Source organism: Apus apus, chromosome 10, assembly GCF_020740795.1.
Source record: "Apus apus isolate bApuApu2 chromosome 10, bApuApu2.pri.cur, whole genome shotgun sequence".
Classification (NCBI taxonomy): Eukaryota; Metazoa; Chordata; class Aves; order Apodiformes; family Apodidae; genus Apus; species Apus apus.
The window spans coordinates 908,076-935,270 of NC_067291.1; the positions used below are offsets into that span (position 1 = coordinate 908,076).

Below are 27,195 nucleotides of genomic sequence, written 5' to 3' on the forward strand. Positions count from 1 at the left end.
ACAGCTAAGCTACCTGGAAGCATCAGCATCTGCTGACTCCTCCAGGATGTAAAGCTTTCAGACAGAGAAGGACTCCTCTGTCACCTGAAGTGTCTTTCACAGTCTTTCAGAACATGCTCCTGAACTACAAGATCTCCCTCCCCTCCCAAGGAGTTCCACATTGCCACTCCAGGGCCCTCATGAAGGAGATAAAGATGAGGCTCTGGAGACATGGGAGGTGTGGGCAGGTTGAAACACTACAACAGCTGTGCACAGATACCAACTGTCCACTTCTCCAGTCAGCACACACCATCCCCACAGCTCTCAGAGCAGGAGAGGAACAGCAGCCCAGGCTGAGGAGCACTCCCAGCCCACATGTTGCTCACTTGGGAAATGAAGGTGGGATTGAGAGGGAGACTGTGGTCTCAAGACCACAACACTCTCCAGCTACACAGCCCTAGCCCCAGAAGCTCCTCTCTGGAAGCAGCACAACATTTGGGCTTGTTTGACACCCCAGCCATGCCCCCCTGTGTACCTAAGGGAACAGCAGGAGTGAGAAGTGAGGACCCAGGCCTATCCAGACACTACTGGGTGCCACCTTCTAGCAGCTGTCACCATAAATTCTCACAATCAGCCACCAGGTGCAGATCACCCAGGCCCAGGGCAGTGCCCAGGGTTGAATCCCTCTTAGCACTCTTCCCAGGCCTCTGTGGCAGGCAGGAGCTCTGGCAGGATGCACTGCAGGCAGCAGGGGCACCTGACACCAGATCCAGCCTCTGTAAGCAGGGAGGTCACCAGAGCACTTTCACAGTATTGCCAAATCAATCTCCCTCCTGAAACACAAACCTCTCCACCCCTGACAGTGAGCTGCCCCCACCACGGTCCCTGCAGCCCAGCCTGCAAGGTGCAAAGCCTGCCCACAGCCCCAGCCCTGCCCCAGCACCCGAGAGTCTGGCAGGAAGGTGGCCAGGAGAGCCCTGGAGACAACATATCAGCTGGGGCTGGGACATCCACACAGAGCAGCCACCTGGTGTGACAGCCTTGGTTCTGCAGCACCACTGTGCACCCAGGGCTGTGGTTGCTGGCAGCCTGGATGCTGCCTGCTGTAGGTGTGCTCTTCACATTAATGATCCTGCAAGGCAGGCTCAGTGCCCCATAGTCTGCTAACAACCATATGGGGCCCTACACACAGCTCTAAGGCCCCTGCATGCTAGTAACTTTGGATTCTCCTTCCTCCTTTAAGGTTTCAGCTGGCACCAGAAGGAGGACAGACCTGTGTGTATTCCTTGACTCATTAGGGGAAGCCCACAGGAACCATGTGCTGGAGCAGAGCAAGGCTTCATAAAGGTACTGCAGCCTGACTGCAAGCAGACCCCAGGTGCCTGTGCCAGGGCCCACCCACAAGCCTGCACGCTGCTAAGTCTTGTGCAAATGGGACGCAGAAGCTCAAGTGAGCTGTACTGACTAAGTTGTTTCAAACTCCACTACCCCACAAGTGATTGTTCTTTTTTTAAACACAATCTATGCAGCAACATCCAGGGCTGTGTCCCAGAAGCTCTTCCTGTCCAAAGGACAGCACCCCCTGGATAGAAGAGGTGGTTGACAGCACCTCCTTGCACCCCCAAACATCTGTGTGGGCAAATCACACTGCCCAGGCCACCCCAGAAGCTACCTACGTTCCCATCAGCACCAACTTCACACCTGGGGCCTCCTGTGTCATCCCAGCCTGCACAGAGATGCACTACCCTTTTAACAAAGCAGCAGCACGCTGCTATAAAGGGATGAGTTTCTGTAGCAACCAGGCTGAACTTGCACAAACTCTGCCAAAGCACTAGATCTTTCCATGGACTGATACTTGAACAAACCCCACCGTTTGTGAAACTGTTGTTTTACAGCCCGCAAAGGCCAGGAAAACAAACTCTTCCCTCTGCTTCACCTCCCTGCCCTGTCACCAAGTTGAAGAGATGCATTAAGTTTGTGCACACAGCAGCCCTTTCTTCTCATGATTTTACAGAGAAGGCTGGTGCCTCTGGAAGAGTTAACCGAACCCCACATCACTCTGGGGGAAGCACCCAGCACCCCAAAAACTCCCCATCCAATCCCAGCTGTGAAACCAGCCTGGAGAGGATTGAGGGGGAAGGGCAAGGCCAGCCAGCAGCATGTGGCTGCAAGCCCACACCCTGCCAATCACATAGGTTGGTGCTGGACCAAAGGAGTTAAACAGAAGAAGCCATTCCACTGCATCTCCAGCCCACTGCCAGGAGCACTCGCTATTTCTAGTTGAACGTGGGAGTGGAGCAGGATCCCTCCGAGTCTCCCAGCCAGCAAGCTGCTGCTGCCTCAAGTTGTTAGTTGGGTGCCGGCTGCGCCTACCACACCCCGCGGGCAGAGCTGGGCAGGGAGGCTGCTGGAGCACAGGAGCCAGGGGTGCTGCCTGCACTTTTGTAGCTGGGCAGGGGGACCCCTTGGCAGGCACACCCCTCCCTGCCTGCAGAGCTACCTGCCACCGGGGATTTCTCCGGCTGCCGGAGTGAAGTTCAGCCTCCTGACACCACACCCCCCACCCACTCCCTCCCAACACAGGGAGAGGATTTCTCCTCTCAGCGAGGTTGTTTCTCCACCAACGTTACAGCAGCGAGCAAAACACAAGCTTGGGCACTTCTTGTCTGCAGTGAACTGGCAGCAGAGCAGAGGGGGCTGTGGCACAACCAGCCACAGCCTCCCCAACTCGCCCGCCACATTACACAAGCATTAGAGGTCGAGAAGCCCCCGTCAACCACTGCCAGCCCCGTTACACAAGCGGCAGCTCCGCTAACGCTTTAAAATGGCCACAAAATAAAAGGAATCCAACAACTGTTGCTGCATGTCAGCAGACTCACCGGACTGTGGGCTGGTTTGTGCTGCAGCGTCAGAGTCCTGGGTGCTCCAGGGTCTGTCCCACCCTGTCAGGTTGAGGGACTGCAGGCCAAGGCACAGATCGTTGGTGTCTGGGAGGCCACGGGAAGACTCTTGCATGGACGTGGGGAAAAGCATCCTGCTTGCCACTGCTTCTTCAGAGTCCTGGAAGTCTGCTCAGATTGAGAATAAACAGAAGCTTGAGAGTTCAGGGCTGCTTTTTTTTTCTTTTTAAAGAAGGAGTTTTCCAAAGCATTAAGCCCCGAGCCAGGTCTCGTGCTGCTCTGAAGCCACGGCTTCTGCAACTAGCAGTTGCACCCCAAAAGGGAGGGCTACCATATGTCCAGAAACCAGCCCCCCACCCCCCAGCCCCTCCACCTTCCTATCCCGTCTGCATTACTGACTGGATCAGCATGTGACCAGGCTGATGATGCTTACTGTGCTGACAGTGACGTCACTCAGCCATGCAAGAGAACTGCACCAGCTCTTACAAAATAAAGCTAAGAAGAAAGGGTAAGATTTCCCCCAAAAGACAAGACAGCAGGCAGGAGGAGAGGTGCAGCTCCAGGAAATCAAGGAAAGCAGGCAGCACAAAAGCAGGGCACCAGCAGACGACAGGCTCGAGGCAGCAATCCCCCCAGCAACGACGATAACAGCAGCAGCCACAGAGCAGACAGTTAGTTTTAGTGCTACCCAGCTCTGCTATCCCCGCCTCCCTCCACCCACAAAACCCAAAAACACTTTAGTCCTGGACAGGCTCCAGCTGCTGGCTCAAATTTAGAGCCCGATGCAAAGCTTCGCAATTCTGCTAGCATAATCTATTTGGTTCAACTTGGCCACTGTGCCTCCCTGACTCGGCATTGTTTACCACTGAGTAACAAGGATAACCTTCAACCCCCGCTCCCGCTACCCAGAGAGACACCCCTGCTCCCGGGTCCAGCTCATGTGGGCGCAGGGCCCTGGTAGAGGGAGACGGGGACCGGCCAGAGTGCAGGACTCATTTCACATCAGGAATTTTTCATGGCCTGTTTACCTTCCGCCCGCCTGGTCCTCCCCCCTTTTCCCAACCCTCCCCTCCCCTGCGGGGTGTTCACAAGCCTACGGTACTGGAGACGCCAGATTCTTGCCTTGGTTTAAGCCTGTGCCAACAGCCTAAGGAAATGCAGCAGGTTCATAGTCTGAGAATTCCAGTTTAATGCAGGGATCTGGGGGCTGATGAAACCACAAGATGCTCGGTTGTGTTACCCGAAATCTGAGTCAGAGGGCATTTATAAGCCAGCTACCAAGCAGCAGCAGCTGTCTCCTCCTCCTCCCCCTGCCCCCACACCCTCCCACTGTGCCATCAGATGTACACCTCGCACACACCACTGCCGCTCTTCAGCAGGGCGCCGCAGTCACTCCAGCCTGTCACGTTATCCCTCACGTGCAGCTCCGGCCACCCCAGGCACCTGACAGCATGCCTGCCCTCCTTTTCCACACCCACGGCCACATCCCGTGCCACTCAAGTTGCCTGCGACCCAGCAGAGCCCAGGCAAGGCCCGTGTCAGCTGGGTGCTGGGTACCACACACGGGCTGCAGGCCACTGCCACCACCAGAGGTGACACCTTCACCCCACAGCACTCTGGGGAGCACCAACATTCCCAGCTCACGGCAAGGGGGCTGTGGCACCACTCTCTTGGTGAGACCTGCTGGCAAGGTGCCACCTTCCTCCTGCCCAGATGCAGCCCCCTCCACAGCACTGCACCCAGGGAGCACCCACCAGGGTTCTTCCCTGCTCCTGTAGTAGCACCAGTACAAGCTGCAGCGCCAATTCAGCCACATTGCTACCAAGCACCTGGAACAGCAGCAAATGCTCCTCTGAAAGCATCACACTGCATCTTCAGCCAGGTTATTTCACTGCATTAGTTCTCCCAGTAGTTTTCAGATGGCTTGTTTTGGACAGGCCCTAAAGACATTCCTAAGGCAGCTGTAGGGAGGAGAGCATAAAGGCACATTGCTCAGACAACTCAGTTCCCACAGCAACCATAACTTGCCCATATGAATATGGAACATTTCAGCATTTATGAAAATGCACAAGTGCTCTGCTCTAGCCCAGATCCCTGGCAGCAGGAGACTACCTTCCCTTTGGGGACCTGGATCTTGATAGGTTTTATGCCATCTTCAAGATTAATTCCCACCATGCTTTATCTTCTAGGAAGCACCAACACAAACAGAATACCAACAGACAGCAGAACTTGAATCCCACCCAGATCCAACATCTTGGGTGAAACCCACCACTGAAGAAAAACAGAAAAGGGAGAAGTTTAATCAGTGATGAGAAGCACTCACTCCTCAGTGTCCAGCCACACTGCTCCCTGGCTATCTACATTTTTCAGGAAATAAGCTGTTTTGTTTAATTGAACCCAATCAGATTCCAGTTCAAGGGATCTACGTTTCCCTCGGATGGCTTCAATCTACATTAAAGACCAGCTCCCTGCAATTCAGCTATGGGTGTAACTGCTGAAGCACACCGTAGAATTTGCTTAGATAACCAGCATTTTTTAATTAGACCTTTTCCCATCCAAAGCAAATAGGCAGCACAGGCCTGTTTCCCCTTTAACATTTCCAATCATGCTGAAAGATGGATATGGGTCATCAAGGAAAAACACCAACTTAAAAAATAGAATTTAAATGGATTTCTGGAATAGTTATTTTCAAATTCAGAGCCTGGAAATTTGTTACAAAGCAATCAGCTGCTGATGGCAGGCAAAACTAATAGGATGCTGCAGCAGGAAGAATTAATTTCCTACAAAAATTCAGTCTAAAGAATCATAACCTCAAGTTATTAATAAGTAAATGTCTACCAAATATTAAATAATTTCCCTTTGCAACCTGACACAGCCCAAATACCTCACTGCAGACTTTTCCAAGCTCCAAAAATGAGCATGAGTCTTTCCAACCTGGATTCTTCCCTGGAGTTGCCACTGGAAGCCAACCATTCTGGCAGAGGGAGCTGTGCTGCAATGGGCTCATACCCAAGTGTCTGGGAGAGACTGAGCTCCGGTCTCCTGAGCTGGTTGGGTTTGATTTCAACTGCATCATGAGAAGCAAGTCCTCAGTAAAAAGCTCCTGGTGTGGGTCTTGGAACTGATGGCTCTCCTGGAATGACATCCTCCTATCTGTCCAGGAGATCCCTGGAGCCAGGGTGCAGCACAGCACAGGCTGGACAGCTTTCCACACCACCACCCAGGTGGAAAACTGCATTTTTCAGACTTCAAACGTTAACATCACATTTAAGATATTTCAAAGGCTTCTTCACACAGTTCAGCTCTAACCCTGCAGTCAAGCTCTACCAGCCCAGACAGCTTTACACAAGCTACAGCCCCAGCCACTTGTCCCCACCCCAGTGCTCTCCCCATTCACACCAGTTTAGGCAGATGAGTTTCCACACAGGAAGCCAGACTGGGGAGCCACTGGGAGTTAAGTTTTAGCCTAGCTCATTCCCCTGATACCTGGTTTGTGGTGTGGCTGCACCAACCAGGCATCTGAAGCAGGAAAATATTTAGGACATTACAGCCTAAGTGGAGAGGTCAAGCAAGGACTGACACCAGGAGCTGTGACCCACAGGCAGTTTGTGGCAGCTGGGTTAAGGCAGCATGGGGACAGCCCCTTTCCTCAGCCCCCTGTCCTGTGGCAGAAGCATACCATGGTGCCAGACTTAGACTGGAAAGGTAATGCTTCATTCCAGCAGAAGCACATTCAGATGTTTTAGTCTTCCAGCCCTGGGCAGCTTGCAAAGCCAAGTAAAAATCCAGCAAATGGGTTTCAGCTTGAAAACTGAGAAAATCCAGAGAAGGAAGGCAACACAATGGTTAAGCAAACATGAACCAAACAACCTAGGTCCCACTCCTACCACCTCTGTGGCCATGGAGGTCTCCCTTTGCTCCCACATGCTGATGTCAAGCAGCACCTGAGCATGGAGGAAACTTCTCCACAAACAAGACCCCCAAGGGTACAAGCAGGATAAGCACAACTCAGCTGTAAGCTCTGCTCACTGACAGAGTCAGATTCACTTCTGTGCACAGCAACCTTGCTCTGCCCAAGGCTGGACTTCCAAATCCAGAGAAGAGGCAAGGCCAGCACTTCTGCAGCCTTCAGATCACAAGTGGAAAGGCAGCTCCCCACAGAAGCTGTGTTTTGCCGTTCACAACTCTCTACACCACCAGTTGTAAAGGCTGGGAATTGCATCCCTGCAAATTAAGCTTCTCAAGTATGTTTTGCACACATTACAAACAAATCTCTAGTGAAAGCTTTTAGAGGATGAGCCAATTGTATTGCTAAGGTATACTGGGATCATCAGGGGCTTAGAAAAGCTCTTGTTAGGCATAAACCTACTAGTTACAAAAGGTTTTCCTGCTACACAACTAAACATCTTCTCTGTAATCTGAAAAATTCCTCAAGTGGAGGGACATTTGCTGTTGCACACCCCGTTTCACAGCCAGATGGAGTCTGCCTTATTCCCCTAACCACAAACACTTAAACAGCTGGTAAGCAACTACCTAAAAAAACTAAGAGGGCACTTCAACTCGCCTTGCTGCTCTACCTGTTTCTCCAAAGAACAAGAGACTGCCCCAGGATTACTGCACCAAAACCTGACCAACAGAGCATGCTGTGTCAGGAAACAGGCTGGAACTTCAGCAACACTATCCAGCTTGTGACCACTGCAGAGAGCAACAAGCTCTAGGCCAAGATCCTCTGCAGAACACCCACTGTGATCTGCTGCCATTTGCAGATCTAATGAAGAAACCCATGTACTCGGGCTCCTTTCCAGCACAGAAAAGCATTGGGCCCATGTAGGCAAAGACCTATTACTGTGCCACTTGAAATACAAAAGCCAAAGCCAAAGGCAGTAGGTGTGCCTCTCTTGGGGCACAGGCATTGAATTGCACTGTTCTGGCGGTGGGTACCAGGTGGATGTTTATTTGGGGCAAGCAGAATGGTTCTCAGCTGCCAGCTCCAGGTGAGCTGCTGCTCAACACACCCCAGGCAGCTGCGCTACATTTTGTCTCTGCATCTTCTAACATTTTGTCCCTCATCCAAGACCCCACATATCAGGTCAGCTGCATCCCGTGCTGTCTGCCATGGCTGCAGGACAGTCAAGAGCAGAGGAATTTACATCATAGCACCAGAGAGGACTTTTGGGTGGCTAAACAAGTGATGGGTCATTAATTGACTGCAATCGAGAACAAACAGGAAGCCAATTTAGTCATCAGCTCGTCTGGGTTTGCATTTGTCCTTCAGTTTTCCTTAAACGAAGCAGCCACTGAGAATCATTAGGACCTGATGGGACACAACTAACAGCCTTTACACTGAACTTGGCACCTGAAGCCACTCCCATCCACAGGAAGTCATTTGAGCATCTGCCATTTCTTCTCACAATGGACTGTCAACTTCGAACAAAATAATGGCTGCTTTCTCTCCGTTAAATGAGCAGAGCTTAATGAAAAGGACATCAATGCCTCTGGGACACTGGGGTACCCACCTGCAATCCTTTTAAATTCGTTTGTTTTAAGCCAGCATTGCCTTCAGTTGAAGCCAGTCCACTGAGAAAAGGGGCATGCCAAGGGGGAAGACAGAGCTTTTACTCCCTGTTCTTCTGAACTAAGCTCAAAGTTGTGCCTACAGAACAGAATGATGATTTCTAAATCTGGATTAGGTTGTTTTAATCAAATCTGGTAGCAGCACTTTCCACCCAGCAAGGCCCAGCTTCAAAGCCTGGCAAACAAACCACCTGCTGCCTTAAACTGCCTCCACTCACATTCTCATTCAGGCCAGTGATGAACATGCAGATCAGCTTTAAATTCTGGGAGAACCACAAACCCTGTGAAGCTGTTCCTTAAGGACAGATAAGCTGTGTGTGCTCCAGCAGTGCTGGAAGCTGCTGAGATATTCACTCCTGCCTCCATCAAGGCCACATTCTCTCCCCCATCTCCACCACCACAGTAAATGCCACTAAAGGTTAATGTCTGCTCTATACAACCTTGCTGAAGTTCTGCCTTTCTTTAGAGAAGACTGAGTCAGCCCGAATAGCAGGTGGTTGGAGCACCACACAATCCTGTCCCAAAAGCTACCAGACAGGTTCTACAATTACAGCTCTCACCACAGGCACTGCTGCACTGTACCCTTTGGTTTGGGCTGAGCTGAGCCCAGGCTGGAGGTACTCCTGGAGCAAGTCCCAGGAACCACCAGTGTGGCCAGGCCAGGCCTGACGACTCAGATCATTGTGACAAGGCTAAGTTCACCAAGGATTATCATTAACTGCAAACTGATCTCTACAGAGATTTAACATTAGGTATGGCAAACTAAATCTCCAGCAGCAGTCCCTCCTGCCATGCAGCTCTGCTGGGATCTGGATAACTCTCCAACTGTGTCAGCCCCAGGACTGCTGAACAAGCTGGTTCCCTCACATTGCTCAGACAGCTGCTGTGCTGATCTCTTCTCAGCACCCCCTTGCTGAGCAGCTCCTCACACACAGAAAGGTGTCTCCACACGTGTCTCTCCAATAGCATTAGTGAAAGGTCATGAACTTCTGCCATCCCTTCACCACGTGTAATCCTCTTAATGCTGCAAAGGGGCTTCTTACACACAAGTCCAATCCAGGATAAATTTAGTTTGACCTGAGGAAGACAACTGAAAAGCTTGAGGGACCATGAATAGATTAAAGTACAAGTATTGCCCCTGCTGGAAGAAAATCTCTTCAAGAGGCTCTCCCACCAGAAGAGTTTAAGTTGTAAAAAGACAGTCCTTTCACCTCCTACAGCTACTACATGCAGGGTGAATCTCCAGGCTCATTAAGACTGCCCAAGCTATGAGTCTGGTGATCATACTCAAATTATTCCTGCTCCAAGTAAAAGCTCCTTGAGGCTCATTAATTCTTCAGAAGCAAGTATCTTGTAGCAGTGAGAAGACACCATATGAGATTAAGGTGGTATCTACTCTGTTGGTCACCTATCCAGAAGCCAGGCTCACTGGAGGCAAGACTGATCCTACAGAGCATTGTCTTCTTCCTTCACTCAAAGGCACAGCAGGCAGCTCCACCAGCCTGCTTCAAGCTTTAGGCCACCAGCCCAGCAGGCAGTTAGCAGCATTATATTCTGAATTTTAGCAATCACCTGCTCAGCCTTACAGCCTGAGGTCTGAATTTCTACAAGAGACTATGACAACCTAGGCCAGGTTAAAGGGCTGAAGCACCTCCCCATTTGTGGGTTGTAGCTGTTCTGGGATTCACAACCTCACAGTGCAAGCTTATTTATGGAGAAGATGCTCATTAGCAACACATTAAACAACAGGAGCAGCTCATGCCCAGTTCTGATGCAGGGAAGGAAGCATGCAAAACTGCTACTCTCAGGCCCTCATTACCTGCCAAGAGGTCCTGACTGACACTAACAAAGCAAGGTTGGGACCACAAAGCAGACTAATAAGTCTCAAGTGCCAAGGCACTGGCAGATGCTGACTCATCCACATCTTTATGGCTGGTAACTGCTGCCCTGGCCAGAGTAGCTCAGGCTGTTCCCTGTATCAGCCTCCTGCACAGCCCAGAGGCACCTTCTGAAAGAGATCCCACATTTCCATTAGCCTAAACACAGAAGGCACCCAAGGCAACCACTTTCTAGTCCCACCTCAGTGCCCAGCATCCTCTGAAAAGTGAGCAAGCTCCTCTCCATCCCAAGTGTTTGTGCCACTGCACAAGGGGTTGGATAGAAGCTAAAAGCCTCCTGCAGGTTACCCAGTGCTGAGAAGAGCCCCCACACCTCACAAGTGGCTGTGCCAGCAGCCAGTTGAGACTGGCCTCAACTGCTACATCAGGAACAAGAAAAGCTGCTTAGAATGTCCCAAGAGCTGCAACATTGGTTGCCCTGCAGCAAAGAGTGTTTGCTAGAGGAAGCCTCCCTTTTTTACATGCAAGTCCCACCCTTCCATATAAGTTACTTGGTAACAGACTGAAACACAGGAAGTTTAACATCCCTGAAGGGAAATTCACTCAATCTCCAATCAAGGCACCACCTCTCAGCAGCTCCACGCCAGACTCTCTGCTCTGGGCAGAAGAATAACTGACCAACCAAGCAGAGATGTGCAGGCAGGTCAGCAAGGTTCGTTTCATTGTCAGGTGAATACCCCAGTCCCTCAGAGAAGAGCTTTAGAAGTCCAGAAGTCAGTACTGCAAACTAAAAATTGATGTGCCAGCTCTAAGCTCAGACCTAAAACCAGAACTAACCCACAACTTTACAGGATGAACCTGCTCTAGCAGGCAGTGATGGTTCTTCCATCAACTGGATTAACTTTAGCAAGTAAGCCAAAACTGAGGAAACATTCCCATTTTAATTTATAAACTGAATATGAAGGGCTAAAGCTAAGATTTCAATACAGCAGCTAGAAACAACTCTTTCATGAACTCACTGTAAGGAGAACAAGGAAAACTTTAGTCTCCTTTATGCTTTGAGTGCACCAAGATCAGATACAACACTACCACCATGCCAAGGGACAAAGTGTCTAAGCAGCTCAGTACAACAGCACATCTCTCAAAATGCACCACTAACCACATCACTGACCTGAATTAGTTAATATTCACTACGCAACTGCTCAGGAGTAGCCAGCATATCCTCCAATACTGCTTTACTAGGCACGTTTCAAGCAACGCTGGCCATAGATCCGCACCTCCAAGCGAACAATTCCCCTCCTCTGGCATTTCTGCAGCGCCAGCACAGGATCACATGGCCAGATCAGCCCCTGGTCCACAGTGCTAAGCCCTTCAAATACCCAGGAGATTAAGCTGCACTGGAAGTCATCTGGTAGCAGTCATTTAGCTAGTCCAGAACAAAGTTGTACTGCACAAGCTTCAAACAGAGCCACAGGATGCCCAGACACCTGTATGCAGCTATTTTTTTTTTTACACCTATTTGATTAAAGCTCATCAGCTTATCCATGGGCACAAGGCAATCCTGTCTCCAAGTGACTGCAAAGAAAGCTGCCTATTGCAGCCTGCACAGTCACCAGCTGGTGAGGTTCTCTTTACTTTCCCCTTTTTGTTTTGGGACAAGTCCAGAGGGTCAGTTTCCAATAATGGTCAAAGTGTTTATTGAACCTTTAATTCAGAGGCTGGAGGAGCAACAGCAATTTCTTTCAAGTGCACAAATCCTTGGCACACATGCTGCTGCACAGAAGTATGCTGGCAACAGCAACATCAGGCACTGGGCAGGTACATTCACTGGCAGATTTTGCATACTGTAGAGGGACAAAAGCATGTCCTTCACTTACATAAAAATAAGGCTAGACCCAACACTCTTTGCTTTGGCACTGAGCCTTCTGTTTTGAGGTGGATCAAGTGCAAGACAGAAGAATATGCCCAGTCCCCTCAGCCTGAAGGAAGCAAAACTTGCAGCACTGATTTCATAATCCCAAGTTTGCTTTGCAAGACAGTCTTCACCTACATGGATTGCTTCAGTGTGCTCTCAAACACTTGATCCACTGACCTGTAGCAAGCATTTATTCAAAACTCACATTTTAAATGTAAGCAGTAGATCAGTCATATGAACCACTAACAGGTTAATTCTGCCTCCAGGAGAGGCAGACTGTCAAGGAGTCTGCTGGAACTATCTACACCAGAAATTGGCAGGTCAGGCAGTGAGAGCTTATATACTGCCCACATGATGATCCAGAGCATCCCAGGGAACATAAGCCACACTTCCCAGGCACCTCCACACTGCCAGGGAACACTGGGGTTATCCATTTCAGGCACACAAATGAAGCCCCCCAGTAACAAAACAGCATTAATCCTGACTCCAAGCAGCTCTCTGCTCACCAGCACATACTAGGTCCCTCCAGGCAACTCCCCCATTCCCCAGCCCAGCCCCTCAAGCTGGCCTCAAACCCAGCCAAAGGCATCACCTGGCAGGATGTCACGTTTGCTTTTTGTGACAGGTGTGGTGCAGACTCCACTGAAATCCAAAGAGTTGTCCAACATGGCATTTATTCGGCGGAATATGTCTGCATTGCTGCAGGTGGAAAGCGCCGGGGCATCCGGGCTATCCCAGCAGTCCTTTACACTCCTCCCAGGATCTTCTTTCTGCTAAAAAAGAACAAGCATTATCATCAAGCAGGCTAGTACTCGCCACCCAGTTTTCAACACTGTGGAAACTCTGGATTGCCTCCAACCTCATATTACCTTTAACTCCAGGTCTTAGCAACACTCAAGCACAATCCTTGGCATTAAAGAAACAGTTAAGCAAACAGATCAGCAATTTGTCAGCACAGCACATCAGACCAGGACCATCCCAGTCACAGGTACCAGCTCACCATGGCTGGGATGAACATTAGACTAGGGGCCACAGCACCCAGACTAGCATGGTGACTAACAGGACTTCTCTCCAGCACACCATGTCACTGAGGCAGGAAGCTGTCTGACAGGGGCATGTGCCTTCTCCCCAGAATCAGCCTCCTGACACTAGGGGACAAGGTGGGCACTCACGGCCAAGGCAGCCACCATGAGAAACCACAGCAGCTCCTCCTGCACATAGTAGAAGCAAGGCTCACTTCACCACCCACACCTGAGAGCTCTGAACAACATCGTGGAACAGCTGAAGTTGGCAGCCACACAACTGCTTCAGCAAACAGGCTTGCAGAGAAAACATGACTGCCCAGCTAACGAAACATTGCCCCAGATCCTGAGGTGACACTGGAGGCCAAATCCTCGGCAAGGCAGGGAACCAAATCCTGACCTTCCCTTTAGGTATCAGCTCCTGACCACAAAGGTTACCCCAAACCAGCTCTGCTTTAGCATGACCCTCCACAGGCACCAGTCCACCAGCATCAAGATTTTGGGACCATCCCACACAAGCCAGAGCTCTTGTGAAGCTGCTTCTGCAAGAAAAAAAGCAAACCCCTCCTGCTTCCTGGTGCTGGTCCAGAGAACCAGCAAGGGCAGCTGCTTCCTCCAGCTCTTGCTTACAAGCCATTTTTGCTTCTCGGCTTATGGTGCAGCTGCACAACATTCAAATCTCTGCTGATCTAGAAGCTGCTAAACTTAATCTCCAACCAGTATTTCTGGACCCAGGGCAAGTCTTCCTGCCACCCAAAAGCCACTACAGCAGAACTCTGCTCCTGAACATGCTGAGCAAACGGTACTGCTGTCAATTAAGACACATTAAGGAGAAGAGAAGGAAGAGAAGAGCAGGAAGGCACAACCTCGCCAGTCTTGGCCTCCAGAGCAGAACTTTTGCCATTAAGCAAATGGAGCTAAGAGCCAAACTCAAAGAGCGGAATTGCACCGAGGAAGCAACCAAGCTTCTACTACTCCAAGACACACAGAAGCCTCTAGCTCTAAATGGGGCCATTGTCCTTGTCCAGGAGACATTTAATACATCTGACTTTTGGATGCGTTCCTACAAGAGTTTTTGGCCTGACTTCTTCCACATTTCTCCCCCTACTTCACCCGCTAGCAAGCCCCAAGCGCCGACCTGGTTTTGTTTTCAAGTGATCCCGCCCTGTTCTTTCCAACACGCGGCCTGTGGCAGCCGCAGGTCTAAACCCAGGTTGACAGGGACAGGAGCTCTGGCTCAGCCCAAGTACGGGACTTGCATTTCCGCCCCTCCCAACCCTGCTGATAAGAGCAGTTTTGTTGCCATAACGCGTGAGCCGATAGTTATCTCCACGCACCCACCCCCATTTAGCTAAAAAGCAAAGAAAACCCTGTCCTGGAAGCAGCAGGAATACACCACTGAATTGTCAACTCAGACGATGCCTCCAGGCAGAACCTGAACAATTGATTCAGGATTTCAGCCCGTTTAAGGCTATTAACATCCATTCAGCACTAGGATCCGGGATCTTTGTCCATGGAAAGGCTTCAGATGAAGTGCTGGGACCCCGCAGACAATGCCGGGGTATTTACAAGCACGGAGTAAGCCAGGTAGGGCTCCCAGCGAGCCTCGGGAGAGCCAACAGGCTGAGAGAGCTTGAAGTCATCTTCATAAAAAGCAGCTGAGGAGCACAGAAGCTCCGTTTAAGAAAGTATTGCCAGTCATCTTTAATAAAAGGAAATGCCGCATCAGGCTGCTTTGGCACGAGTGTGAAACTCCACATTCTGCTCCTGTTACCGCTAAAGAACCACTTACAGCAGGAGGCAAAGCTTTTCCCTGGGAGTCTGTGCTAGCAAGACAAAAATAAACCCGAGCGGCAAACCAAACGCCTGACCTGCTCCTGCTCATTTAGCATCTGATGCTTCCCGCAGCTGGCAGCACCGATCCTGCTACAAACAAGCATGGAAGCCAGGAAGAGTACGGCCAAGCATTTCCATCAAAATCCCTTCCACTTACCGCGCTTTTCACCTTAAGACTGTCAAGGAGATCCTAGAGAGCCTGCAAGCATCCTGGACACAGGAGCTGGCATCCAACCCCTTGTAGGAAGCAGCTCGTGTCTCTCTGCCTTCCCCTGGTAAAGCTCTGCCTCCTCCCTAAAGCCGAGATACTCCTCTGAGAAGTGCTCTGCAGGTCTTCAAAGCAGGCAGGGCCCGAACCACCCTGCAGCCTGGAGAGTCCGGTGGAAAGAGGCTGCAAACATGTAGCTGCAGAACACGCCCACATCCTTTAGTCTCAACAGTTAAAACCAAAGCGCAGGGAAACATCTCGCCCGAGGGTGTCCCCTCCAGAACCTGCTCCCGTCGCCCAGCCCAAGCCAAGGAGCACTCTGGAGCTCTGCTGGGATTAGCTGTCAATGCTCCATCTCGGAGGATTTCGCAATAGCTCGTGCATGCTGCTGCCCAGGTTTGCCTGGAGTTCCTCCCCACAGCAGCAACCACAGCTCAGCCCAGGCTCGGAGCGATCCCCTCTGCTTGCACCCACAGCAGGAGCACCCGTGGGCGCTTCCACAGGCCCAGCAGGTTGTGCTGAACCCCAGGGATACCCAGGGACACAATGGCTGCTCTCAGCCTGCTGCCAGGCACAGCCCTGGTCCGCAGCAGGGAACAACACCATCAGCATGGCCAGGGGATGGACAAGTGGAAACAAAAGTGTGATCCAGCTGACAGGTCATTTAAAGTCATCAGGAGACAAACACCCTGACACCTGGTAAGACACCCGGTCTCCATTTCGGAGCTGAGAGTTTCTAGGGATGTTCCTAGATCACAAACAAATGAAAATGGCAGTTCAGGTTCCCTGCAGAAGGCACACAGAGCAAGTGATTCAGAGGTTAAATCATCATGCTGGCTCTGGAACACAGACCCGAGAAGCATCACACACAAAGACACAGCAAGGTGAACCTCAGCCAGGAGCACAGTCCCTCATATCCTGCCTCAGCTAAACCCTTAGCCAAGAACCCATGTCCAAGCATTAAGATGTGTCCCCAGGGCACTCTGAGGTCTCAAGGAGGGCACTGTAAGGCTCCAGACACCTCGAGCACTCCAAAAAGAAAACACTAGAGTGAGAAAGTGAATGCCAGGCTGGATTTGAAATAGAGAGAAGGAGTTTCCACTCCCTCAGAGTAACAGGAAGACAACCAATGAGCCTTACCAGCATGGCCGAGAGCTCGTTTGCTGGCCCTGCAGGGACAAGCCAGCAGCTGAAGCATAGCTGCTCTCAGGTGTTTGTAGCTCCCATCCCATCAGCAAAGCCCACAGCTGCAGCAGGCAGTTACCTGCAGCAGGTCTCACTCCAGGGACACACACACAAGCTGCAGCAGCAGCTCAGATGGTGGGACAACATACACCTCTGCAGCAAAAGCCACAAAGGATGTCCAGGGTAAGTGGAAACAAAGGCACCTCCACAACCCTGAGGCTGACACACCTGGAGGAAACCTACAGATAATGAAATCCCAGGGCTAGGCAGAGCCTGCAGCATCACAACATCACTGGCATGGGATTAAGATATCCTAATCCTTAGGGAAGTCATTAAATACAGCTCAGCCACCAGTATGGCCAAAATGTGCATTATCTCCTGGGGATGCTCTGGAGCAGGCAAGGCTCACCCACCTCACCTACAGTTCAGCCTTTGTTTCTCTGATGTCCTTTGCAGAAATCCCACTGGGGCAGCACCATGCTGATGCCCAGAGGGATTCCCAATACTCTAGCTACAGCCAAAAGAACCTTCAACTCTGAGATGGATTTAAGATGCTGTTAAAATGTCAGTCTCAACACAAACAAGCCAAGATGGCTCCATACTTTGACCAAAAGCAACTCTAAAAAGTAATTTTTTTTTTTCCCCTGGTATATTTTGCTTCCTGAGCTAATGTCAACTACACCAACAAGAAGCATAAAGCTGGTGTAACTTTTCCTACCAAGCAACACTGGTCAGAGCAACGAGCTCATGTATCCAGCTCACCCCAGACAGGGTCAGGCTGGGCTGTGTCAGCTCCCAGCACCAGCAAGGCCTGAGCTCCAGCAGCTCCCAGCACCAGCAAGGCCTGAGCTCCAGCAGCTCCCAGCACCAGCAAGGCCTCCAGCAGCTCCCAGCTCCAGCTCCCAGCACCAGCAAGGCCTCCAGCACCAGCAGCTCTCCCAGGAGTTACTCCAGTTGGAGAGGATCTTGAAAGCACCTGGCTAGAACCAGAACTGGAAGGAACTTCCATGGTATTATTTTAGCATTATTACTTTACACGGGACCACTGCAGAACACCACCCAACTTGCCAAGACAGTTTTACAGGAAGCCTCCCTGCCGAAGCACCTGCTCTGGGGGAACAAGCAGCTTCGAAGCAGCTCTGGAGACCAGCAGGGCACAGCTGCCTGTTTCAGCCCGTGACTGAAGCAGAAAAAGGGCTTTAATTGGTTCAAGGGAGACGGTTCCAGCCGGGAGAAGCCGCAGCAAAGCAACAGACTCCTCAGCAAACAGCTCCAGGTGCGGCGCCCGGCCCGGCCTATCGGGAAGGCAGCTGCGAGGAGCGGCAAGTGGCTTCAGCTGGGGAGCGGCCAAGCGGCGGGCTCAGCCCCGCGGGGGCCGGGGAGGGCGCGGGAGGCGCTGCAGGCCCGGCTGGGGCCCCGGGGCCGGGCCCGGGAGGCGCTGCAGGCCCGGCTGGGGCCCCGGGGCCGGGCCCGGGAGGCGCTGCAGGCCCGGCTGGGGCCCCGGGGCCGGGCCCGGGAGGCGCTGCAGGCCCGGCTGGGGCCCCGGGGCCGGGCCCGGGGGGGACGCAGCGTCCCCGGGAACCGGCGGGAAAAAGGCGGGAAACCGCCGGGGCGCCGCGCCCCTCCCTCCAGCGCGCGGGGCCACGTGACCGCGCGGCCTTAAAGGGGCCGCCCCCTCCCTCCCTCCCTCCCTCCCTCCCTCGGCGCCCCGAGGCGGCGGCGCCGCCGGCACGTGCCCCGGGCCCGCCCCGTCCCCTCACCGGCGGGAAGGCCATGGGCAGCGCTGCGGGGCCGGCGGGGCTCGGAGAGCAGGGAGGCGAGAGCGGCGGCGGCGGGGGAGGCTGCGGCCCCGCCGGCCTTTATGGGGCCGGGGCGGGGGGCGTGTGGGGCGGGGGGGGGTGTGGGGGGGGGGAAGCTGAGGGGGGCAGGGCTGCTGCGCATGCGCGGCGCCCCGCGGGCCGCGCCCCACCCGTCCCTGAGCCCGCCCCGGTCCCGGCGTGCACCGCGGCGGGCGCGCGGCCCTTCCCCGCCCGGCCGGGGGCGTCGCGGCTGCGCGGGGCGGGGCGGGGGCGGCGGGGCCGGGCCGGGCCCGAGGCTGGGCCAGGCAGGCTGGGCTGCCTGTCGTGACCCCCGCCAGGCGAAAGAGGCGGCTCCCAGGGGACTGGAGCTGTGGCCCACGAGGTGCAGACCAGAGAGACAAAGCGTGTCCCGTCCCCCCCGCCCTGTCAGTGAAGATGAGGTTCGTGACCTTCTGAGGAAGCTGGAGATGCCCAAGTCCCTGGGACCTGGTGAGAGGCGTCCCCGAGTCCTGAAGGAGTTATGGGGTGTAGTTGCCAAAACAGTGTCCGTGGTATTTCAGAAGTCCTGGCAGCAGGTGAAGCCCCTGGTGGCTGGAAGAAAGGGGGTGTTACACCCGTATTTTAAAAGGGCAGAAAGGAGGACCCTGGAATTACTGACCTATCAGCCTCATCTCTGTGACTGGGAAGATCATGGAAGACGTGCTAAGGCACGTGGAGGACAAGGAGGTGACCCAGGACAGCCAGCACAGCTTAGCAGGGGCCAATCCTGCCTACAACGAAGTGACTACACCAGTCAAACACAGAAAAGCAGTGGATGTCATCTGTCTGGAGTTCTGCAAGGCCTTTGACACGGTCCCCCACAACATCCTTCTCACGAAACTGGGGAGAGATGGGTTTGATGGGTGCACTGTTCAGTGGATGAGGAGCTGGCTGGATGGTCATGTCCAGAGGGTAGTGGTCAACAGTTCGAAGTCCAGATGGAAAACAGTGACAAGTGGTGTCCCTCAGGGGTCAGTGCTGGGCCCAGTGTTGTTTAATATCTTCATTAATGATATTGACAGTGGCATCGAGAGCACTCTCAGCAATTAGCTGATGACACCAAGGTGGGTGATACAGTAAACATGCCAGAGGGATGGGATGCCATCCAGAGGAACCTCTGGACAAGCTGGAGAAGTGGGCCCAGGTGAACCTCATGAGGTTCAACAAGGCCAAGGGCAGCGTCCTGCACCTGGGCTGAGGTAACCCAAGATATGAACACAGGCTGGGGGAGGTCCCGCTGGAGAGCAGCTGTGTGGAAAAGGACCTGGGGGCACTAGTGGATCAAAAGCTGGACGTGGGCTGTATCAAAAGAAGTGTGGCCAGCAGATGGAGAGAGGTGATCCTGCCCCTCTACTCTGCCCTGGTGAGACCTCACCTGGAGTTCTGTGCCCAGCTCTGGTGCCCCCAGCACAAGAAAGATGTGGGGCTGTTGGAACGTGTCCAGAGAAGGGCCACAAAAATGATCCAAGGGCTGGAGCAGCTCTCTGATGAGGACAGGCTGAGGGAGTTTGGGTTGTTCAGTCTGAAGAAGAGAAGGCTCCAGGGGGACCTCACAGTGGCCTTCCAGTACCTGAAGGGGCTACAGGAAAGCTGGGGAGGGGCTTTTTACAGGAGCTTGCAGTGAGAGGACAAGGGGTAATGGTTTTAAGCTGAAAGAAGAGAGATTTAGGTTAGAGATCAGGCGTAAATTCTTGAGTGTGAGGGTGATGAGACCCTGGCCCAGGTTGCCCAGGGAAGCTGTGGCTGCCCCATCCCTGGCAGTGTTGAAGGGCAGGTTGGATGGGGCTTGGAGCAGCCTGGGCTGGTGGGAGGTGTCCCTGCCCATGCAGGGGGTTGGATCTAGATGATCTTTAAGGTCCCTTCCAACTCAAAAAAAATGCTGTGATTCTGTGATCTCCCCCAAGGGAATGGGGTGGTGGTGCCACCACCAGCTTCCAGCTCCAGCTGAGCCCCCCGTGGAAATGGGGATTTCCCTGTGGGAACAAGAGTTTGTCACCCAGCAGTTGGTGCTGCTGCTGCTCTGGACAGTGTTTCGTGTCCTGCCAAATAAAAGGTTATTTTATCCTCTTCCCTAACCACATGCTGGAAAAGCAGGAAGCCCCTCACCCTTTTTTGCAGCAGCAGAAGGGGTTGGAATCGAGGTGGTTTGGGGTTCAGGCCTTCTTGTGTGTCCTTTGCTCATCCTCTGGCTCCCTGCTAGGCTGCAGCTTTGGAGAGGGCTGTCCTATCCCACCCCATCTGTGCTAGGAGGAGACATCTTGATCAAGAGTCACATTTCCTTTTTTTTTTTCTTTCCTCTTTCTCAGTTTGGAGATGAAAGCCTCCAGGAGCCAGCCCCAGGAATCCCTCCAGTGACACTGCAGAATGGAGCCAGCCCTGATGTAGCAGGTACTTCTGCGGCCAGAGCACGAGCAATTCTGCTTTGAATAAATAGCTGGAAACCTCCCAGGACTCCTCAGATCCCTGACTGGGACCAAGCACCTCCTGCCCTGCCCTGAGTCCCAGAGGGGTCTGCCCCACCCCTGCATGTTGGTGCCAGGTTTTCTCCAAGAGACAGAGGCCACCCCGTTCACGCAGTGCCACCCCCAGGGGACTCGCGTGTCCCCAGTTGTCCAAGGAACAGCTTGTCTCCCCATGTCCCCTGCTGCTCGCCTGGGGAGGCTGGCAGAGCCTGGTGTGTGGGGACATTTGGGGCTGTGCACACAGAGCAGGGGAGGAGGGAGCGGGTTTGAGAAGAGCTTTATTGGGGGATCCTGGCCATAATAAATAGGGGTTACACTGAGAGACAGTGGTGAGGGCTGGGAGCTGGAGCTGCCACAGCCCCTCCAAGTGGAACATCATCCTGTGTCCTGTCTGCCCTGTCCTGCTTCTTCCTCCCAGCAGTGAGGCTGGCCTGAGGGCTGCTGCCCCTCTGGGGATCGAGACAGGGAACAACCTGGCAGAAGTGGGGGCAGGGAGCATTTTGGGGAGCGGTCTGGGGCAGAGGGGGTGGGAGGGCAGGGCTGTGGGGCCATCACTGCGCCAGGGCCTGGACGATGTCCTTCACCAGCATGGTGCCAATAACCATCTTCTCGCTGTTGACGGTGAGCTGGGCGGCGGCGCCCTGCCGTCGCTCCAGGGTGACCAGCACCAGGCTCCCGCTCGTCACCGTCTTGGCTGCAAACCTGCCCGGTGGTGAATACAGGGCTTCAGGGTGAGCTGCCACCACCCCATCCTCTAGTGGGGGCCGGGGAGGTGTCTGCCACCCATGGCCACCATCACGTGTGGGTTCATGCAGGCTCCTTGTCCTAAAGGAAGCCCTGAACGGCCCTGTTGTGATTTGGGTGGGACTGGAGAGGTGACAGTGCCTGCCCAGTCCCAGCGTGGGGATCCAGCTACCTGTACTCGTTGTCAGCACCGCAGGGCACGCGGCCCACGTTGGCAGCCGAGGTCACTTGCTGGACAATGGCGTGGTCACTCCGGCATTTCTCGGACAGCGTCAGCTTCTCCATGATCTCACTCATGCCCATCAGCTTCCCTGGAGCAGGCAGCAGAGGCACCTGCCCATTTCTGGCCACACACCCAGTGGCCATGTCCCTGACAGGCCCCACTTTGCCATCCCCAAACCAAGCCCCTCCAGCCACCGGGCCCCTGTGACATCCCAGTCCCATTTGCTTCTCCCCAGCCTGGCAGAGATGGATTTGGGAAAACTCTCTGTGACCCTTCCTGGGCTTGTCCCCACATCCCTGTGTGATGGCAGCAACGATGTCCCTGGGTACGGGCTCCTCCAGTCACCAGCAGCAGTGGGGCTGGGTGCTGCAGGGTGCTCAATGCAGACCCCCATCTGGGGGCGTGGGTGGGGATGCTGCTGCTCCAGGAGCATGGGGACATGGGGCCTGTCACTCACCAGACGTGGGAATGCGAGGGCTGGCACAAGCCCTCCACAGGGACCCAGTGGGGCCACCCTGGTGGCAGGGTGGTCGCCCCAACCCGCAGGAGGGGACAAGGGGAGCAGAGCTAGTCTAGGGGCCTGCCAAGTGGCCACTTACCCTCGCCCGGCCGCACGAGGTGCTCTAGGGCCACAGCGAGGGCGGCAGGGGGGACAAAATGGGGGGTGAGCACTGGCACTGGGGCGGTGTGTGCCCATGCACTGCCCTGTCCCCATCCCCCACTCACCCTGCTCCTTCTTGAACTCGTTCTCGCTCATGAAGACAGGGGCCATGAGCTCCCCCACGGGCGGCTGGATGGAGACGTAGAAGTGGCGCGTGTGGGTGCTGGGGAGACAGGTGGGTGAGGGGGGCATATTCTCAAAGTGTGCCCCTCCCCACCCCCAGGTCCTGCTTCCCATCCATGCCCTTGGCAAGGAGTGGCTGGAAGGAAACAGGCACAAAAGGCCTCGGGAATAGCGAGAACCTGTTCAAGCTGAATCTGGGACTGCTGTTGCCTCCTTGTCCCCTGCAGGGATGTCCCCCAACCACCCCATGCCTATCCCAGTGTCACCCCTCCCCTGAAAGTACCCTGATGTCCATCCTGCTGTCCCCTATCCCCCAGAGGGACCTAATTTTACTGTCCCTGCTGTCCTCCATCCCCTGGAAGGACGTTGGTGCCTGTTCAGCTGTCCCCAATTCCTTGGGCACCCTATACCCTGTCCTGCTGTCCTGTAGAGCTCCCCATGCCCTGTCCTGTTTCCTCTGTGTCACCCCGTATGCTGTCTGGCTGTCTCCTGTCCCTTGGCTGCTCCACGTCGCCTGGAGGGATGTTGGTGGCCATCCCATTTCCCCCATCCCCTGGAGCACCAGTGCCCTGCCCTGCTGTACCCCTTCCCTGGAGCACCCCACACTGTTCCATCCCCTGGGACACTCGTCCTTTCCTGCCTGGCGCTGGCCACTCACCACAGCTGGAAGTTGGCCGCCTGGGTGGAGTCACAGAAGTCGATGCCCATCACCACGCTGGCTGTGTCACTGGGGGCCAGGCACTCTGAAACCACAGGGCTGCCACCATGTCCCTCCACCAGCCACCCCCCGTCCCCATCCCTCCCACAGCGCTGTGGCTGTGCCGTTCTGTACCAATCTCGGGGAACTCCTGGATCCTCATGCCAGAGAGCAGCTTGGGCTCGCTGACTCGCAGGCTCTTCACCTCGGTGTCGGTGTTGTTGGAGATCTGGATCTGCACGGCCACCATGTGGGGGTCCCCGGGGAAGGGCCGGCGGCTGAAGCAGTACTCGACCGAGAGCCCCTCTCCCGCCATGCGGTGCAGCAGCTCGTAGGTCCTCACGGTGCCAAACGCTGGGCTCAGCAGCTGCCAGGGACCCCAGGACCGGTGTCAGCTGCTGACCCACTCCTTGTGGCCCCTGCAGGGATCCCGGGAACCCCTTGGGAAGGATGGGGACACTTACAGTGGGTGCCAGGGAGGTGTCGGTGAGCGTGAGGCCCTCCAGGTCAGTCACCAGGCTGGTGGAGATGATGTTGCTGGAGGGGACGGGCTGGGGAGGTGGGGGGGTGACTGGGGGAGTTGGGGAGGAAAGGGTTAACAGAGCTCTGGTGAGCCACAGCCCCATGGGGACAGCCCCGTGGGGACAGCCCCGGTGGTGTAGTCCCATGAGGACAAATCCACTGGCACAGCCTCATGGAGACAGCTCCATGGGGACAGCCCCAACAGGGACTGCCTTGCTGGCACAGCCACCTTGTCCTTCTAGGGACAAGGACTGTTCACCCCACTGGCCCCTGTCCCAGCTCAGCAGTCCCCAAAGGACCTGTGGGACCCTGGGCCCACCAGGAGGGTGTCCATGCCTCAGTTTCCCTAGTACCATCGTGACAGCCATCCCACATGCCCTGGGCAGCCACTCACAGTCATCCAGGTCGAGCAGGGAGATTTCCTTGGGGCCAGCCCTGCTGCTGAGAGGCTGTGAGGGGACAGAGAAGAGGGTGTGACTGGTGGGTCTGGGGGTCCCCCACTGCTGCTCAGCCCAGCCCACTCCAACCCTCACCACCTTCTTCTGCTTGGCATCTCCTTCAGAGCCTGAGTCAGAGCCCGAGGAGCTGCTCTCAGAGGCAGTGGCCTCCTCCGATGAGGTCTCAGTGTGGCTCTTCTTCCCCTGCGACACCTTCTTCTTGGCCTTCCTTGCCCCCTCCTCCTCCTCGCTGTGGGGAAAGTCCAGCTCAGGGGGGGCGTGCAGGGGGGTTCGGCCGAGGCACCCTGCTTTCCCAGGAGGTACCTGGCCACACTCCCCAGGGCCGCCTTCCGGGATCCTTCCTTCTCCTTCCTCTTTGTCCTCTTTTCCTCCTCTTCCTTTTCCTCTGACTGCTCCCCACTGCCTTCCTCCTCCTCCTCCTCACTGCTGGAGCTGGAGCTGCCGGAGCTGCTGCTGCTGCCGCTCTCCTCGCTGGAGGACTCGGGCTCTGCAGGAGGCACAGCTCAGTTCTGCTGCCTCCCCCATGTCCCCACTGCCCCTGCTGCATCCCATTGCATCCCCCCATCCTCCCACTGCATCCCCTATCTCCCCACTGCATCCCCCCTCCTCCCACCGTGTTTCCACACCGACTGCTGCATCCCCACTGCATCCCTGCATCCCACTGCATCACTTCATCCCCTCCACTGTATCTCACTGCATCTCTGGATCCTCCTACTACATCCCCACATCCCCTTACTGTCCCCCTCTGCATCCTCCCACTGCATCCCTGTATCCTTCTACTGCATCCCTGCATCCTGCTGCTACATCCCCACATCCTCCTGCATCCCTCTGCATCCCAGCACCCTCTGCTGCCTCCCACTGCATCTTGCTGCATCTCCACATCGTTGCACTGCATCCCTGCATCCCTCCACTGCATCCCCACTGTGCCCCCCACATCTTCCTGCTGCATCTCACCGTGTCCCCACAACCCCCAGCACATCCCTGCTTCCCCCCACTGCCTCCCCACATTCCCCTGCCACACCCCTCCACATTCCTTGCCACATCCCCACCACGATGGGATGACCCCACTGCAGTGTCTCTTGCCCGATCCCCACCTGTCCACCATGGCACTTGTCCCATTCCCCACCATGGTGGCACCTGCTGGATGTCCCTGCCACAGTGACCCCTGCCTGATGCCCCACCACAGTGGCCCCTGCCCCATGCTGTGCCATGCCACTGGGTCCATACCACTGTCTGCTGACTCCGTGGGCCCTGACTCTCCCTCTGAGTCAGAGTAGAAAGGTTTCTCCACCTTCTCCTTCCTCTTCTCCCGGCTGGTGCACTTGGTCCACTCAGGAACCTGCCAGCACAGGGTTGGTGGAGCAGGGCCTATCACCCACGGGTGGGGGACCCAAACAGCAGCCCTTGCCCCTCTCATGTCGCCAAGTGGGTGTGTGGGCACCATGGAGCAGCTGAGCAGCACCTGGGCACCTTCTGGGGCTCTCCCAAGGCCTTGAGACAGTGCCCCCACTTTGTCCCCCTCCTGGGCACCCCAGCACCCCAGGGTGCTCCACACACCTCCACGTTCCTCACAGAGGGGTCAGGAGCCTCATCTGGCCAGTTGGGCAGCTCCTGGTAGCCCACAGCCTTGGCGTTGAGCAGATGGGACAGGGAGCCCAGTTGGAAATGGTCCCGATCTAGAGTGAGGTGAGAGGTGGCAGCAGCTCGGGGACAGCCATGCAGCACTGTGGTGACAGCTTGCACCGTGTCCCCATGCCCTGTGACCAGGGGTGGGTACCTTTGAAGGAGGACTCCAAGATAGGAGCGGGTTTTTGGGCCAGGAAGAGCTTCTTGGCATACTTGTTGAGGGCCCCGCTCTTCTCAGTGGGCACAATGAGCTGGCGGATGAAGCGTGCTCGGTCGCGGATGTCGTAATTCTGGTCGTACTTGGCCAAGTTGAGGACATACTGGGTCAGCAGCTTGCTCTGCACCAGAGGACACACTCAAGGCCAGCCACTCCTTCCCCAGTGGGGAAACTGAGGCATACCGTGGGGCCGTATCCCTGGTACCTGCTTGGAGTTGGTCAGGTAGAGCTTAGCTGCCAGGTTGATGACCTGCAGCTTGACGATGTCCTCTTCGTTGGTGAAGGACTTGGCCATCTTGCGTAGCACATCAGGCGCGATCTTGGGCACGTGCTCGCAGTACTCGCCAATCAGCCATAAGATGCTGGCCCTTGCCATGGGCACCTGCAAAACGCCCCGGGCACGTGGCATCCCTGCCACCCCCCTGCTCCCAGGGGCCACCCAATGCCCTGACCCACCTGGATGTTGTCAGTGAGCTTGGCCATGTGCTTGATGATCTCACTATGCTGGGCTGGCTGCATCTGCAGCAGCTTTTTGATGACTACCACTGATTCGGCCACCACCAGCTCTGTGGGCAGAGACCTAGCCTCAGCAGGGTCCTGCCCCAAGCGTGATGGAGCCCCTGTTCTGCCCCCACCATGACTGCTCACCATCCCGGTTGGAGAGGAGCTGGACCAGGCCGTTGAGGCAGGTGTCCCGCACCTTTCCGATGTTGGTGGCACAGCGCCCAATGGCTTGAATGGTGGCTGCCACAAAGTCCTTGTCCATGCTGCGGATGTAGGTCTGTGCAGGCATGATGGGGACACGACGTCACCCACATGGCAGTGCTGGGCATCCCCCCATGTGATGGGCACATGTTGGGGATCTTTGGAGCCACCCGTAGGGTTGGCAGGGCCTCAGCCCACTTCTCCTGGAGGGGCTGTCCTCCGCCCCCTCCATGGTGATGTTTTGGCACCCAGAGCCAGCCAGGGTGGCATGCTGGTGGCCTCAGTATGGCCATGGCATACCTGGAACTCCCGCAGGATGGTGGAGATGTTGGTCTCATTGGCCAGGTTGGTGAGAACCTCCAGCTGTGGGAAACAGGAAGAGATGGGCAGTATGGGGACATCATGTCAGGGCACGGAGCCCTTGCTGTCCTCCTGGCCCCACGGCATGGAGGACAGTTGCTC

At 55.0% G+C, this 27,195-nt stretch overlaps 2 protein-coding genes across 7 annotated transcripts in view; both read right to left on the minus strand.

The window, feature by feature from the left end:
* The window catches only part of CPEB1 (cytoplasmic polyadenylation element binding protein 1), a 35,967-nt gene extending 20,715 nt beyond the window's left edge, over window positions 1–15,252 (minus strand). For 2 of the 3 annotated variants that reach the window (XM_051628757.1, XM_051628756.1), the window contains exons 1-3: window positions 15,222–15,252; window positions 12,799–12,979; window positions 2,859–3,047 (exon numbers count right to left, since the gene is read on the minus strand). In XM_051628757.1, coding sequence (XP_051484717.1) covers window positions 2,859–3,047; window positions 12,799–12,874 — 265 coding nt within the window. In that variant the 5' untranslated portion in view covers window positions 12,875–12,979; window positions 15,222–15,252. Of the gene's footprint in view, window positions 1–2,858; window positions 3,048–3,312; window positions 3,875–12,798; window positions 12,980–15,221 lie in introns of those variants that run through there. The other variant, XM_051628754.1, reaches the window with a different exon arrangement.
* Window positions 1–27,195, minus strand: part of AP3B2 (adaptor related protein complex 3 subunit beta 2) — an 87,617-nt gene that overhangs the window by 54,813 nt on the left and 5,609 nt on the right. Inside the window, exons 12-27 of one of the 4 annotated variants that reach the window (XM_051628740.1) lie at window positions 27,034–27,096; window positions 26,677–26,809; window positions 26,485–26,594; window positions 26,234–26,410; window positions 25,963–26,149; window positions 25,743–25,861; window positions 25,413–25,524; window positions 24,489–24,672; window positions 24,264–24,414; window positions 24,122–24,176; window positions 23,670–23,776; window positions 23,341–23,572; window positions 23,167–23,251; window positions 22,451–22,548; window positions 21,674–21,812; window positions 21,025–21,459 (exon numbers count right to left, since the gene is read on the minus strand). In XM_051628740.1, the coding sequence (XP_051484700.1) occupies window positions 21,309–21,459; window positions 21,674–21,812; window positions 22,451–22,548; window positions 23,167–23,251; window positions 23,341–23,572; window positions 23,670–23,776; window positions 24,122–24,176; window positions 24,264–24,414; window positions 24,489–24,672; window positions 25,413–25,524; window positions 25,743–25,861; window positions 25,963–26,149; window positions 26,234–26,410; window positions 26,485–26,594; window positions 26,677–26,809; window positions 27,034–27,096 (2,103 nt within the window). In that variant the 3' untranslated portion in view covers window positions 21,025–21,308. Of the gene's footprint in view, window positions 1–21,024; window positions 21,460–21,673; window positions 21,813–22,450; window positions 22,549–23,166; window positions 23,266–23,340; window positions 23,573–23,669; window positions 23,777–24,121; window positions 24,177–24,260; window positions 24,415–24,488; window positions 24,673–25,412; window positions 25,525–25,742; window positions 25,862–25,962; window positions 26,150–26,233; window positions 26,411–26,484; window positions 26,595–26,676; window positions 26,810–27,033; window positions 27,097–27,195 lie in introns of those variants that run through there. The other 3 variants (XM_051628739.1, XM_051628741.1, XM_051628742.1) reach the window with 3 other exon arrangements.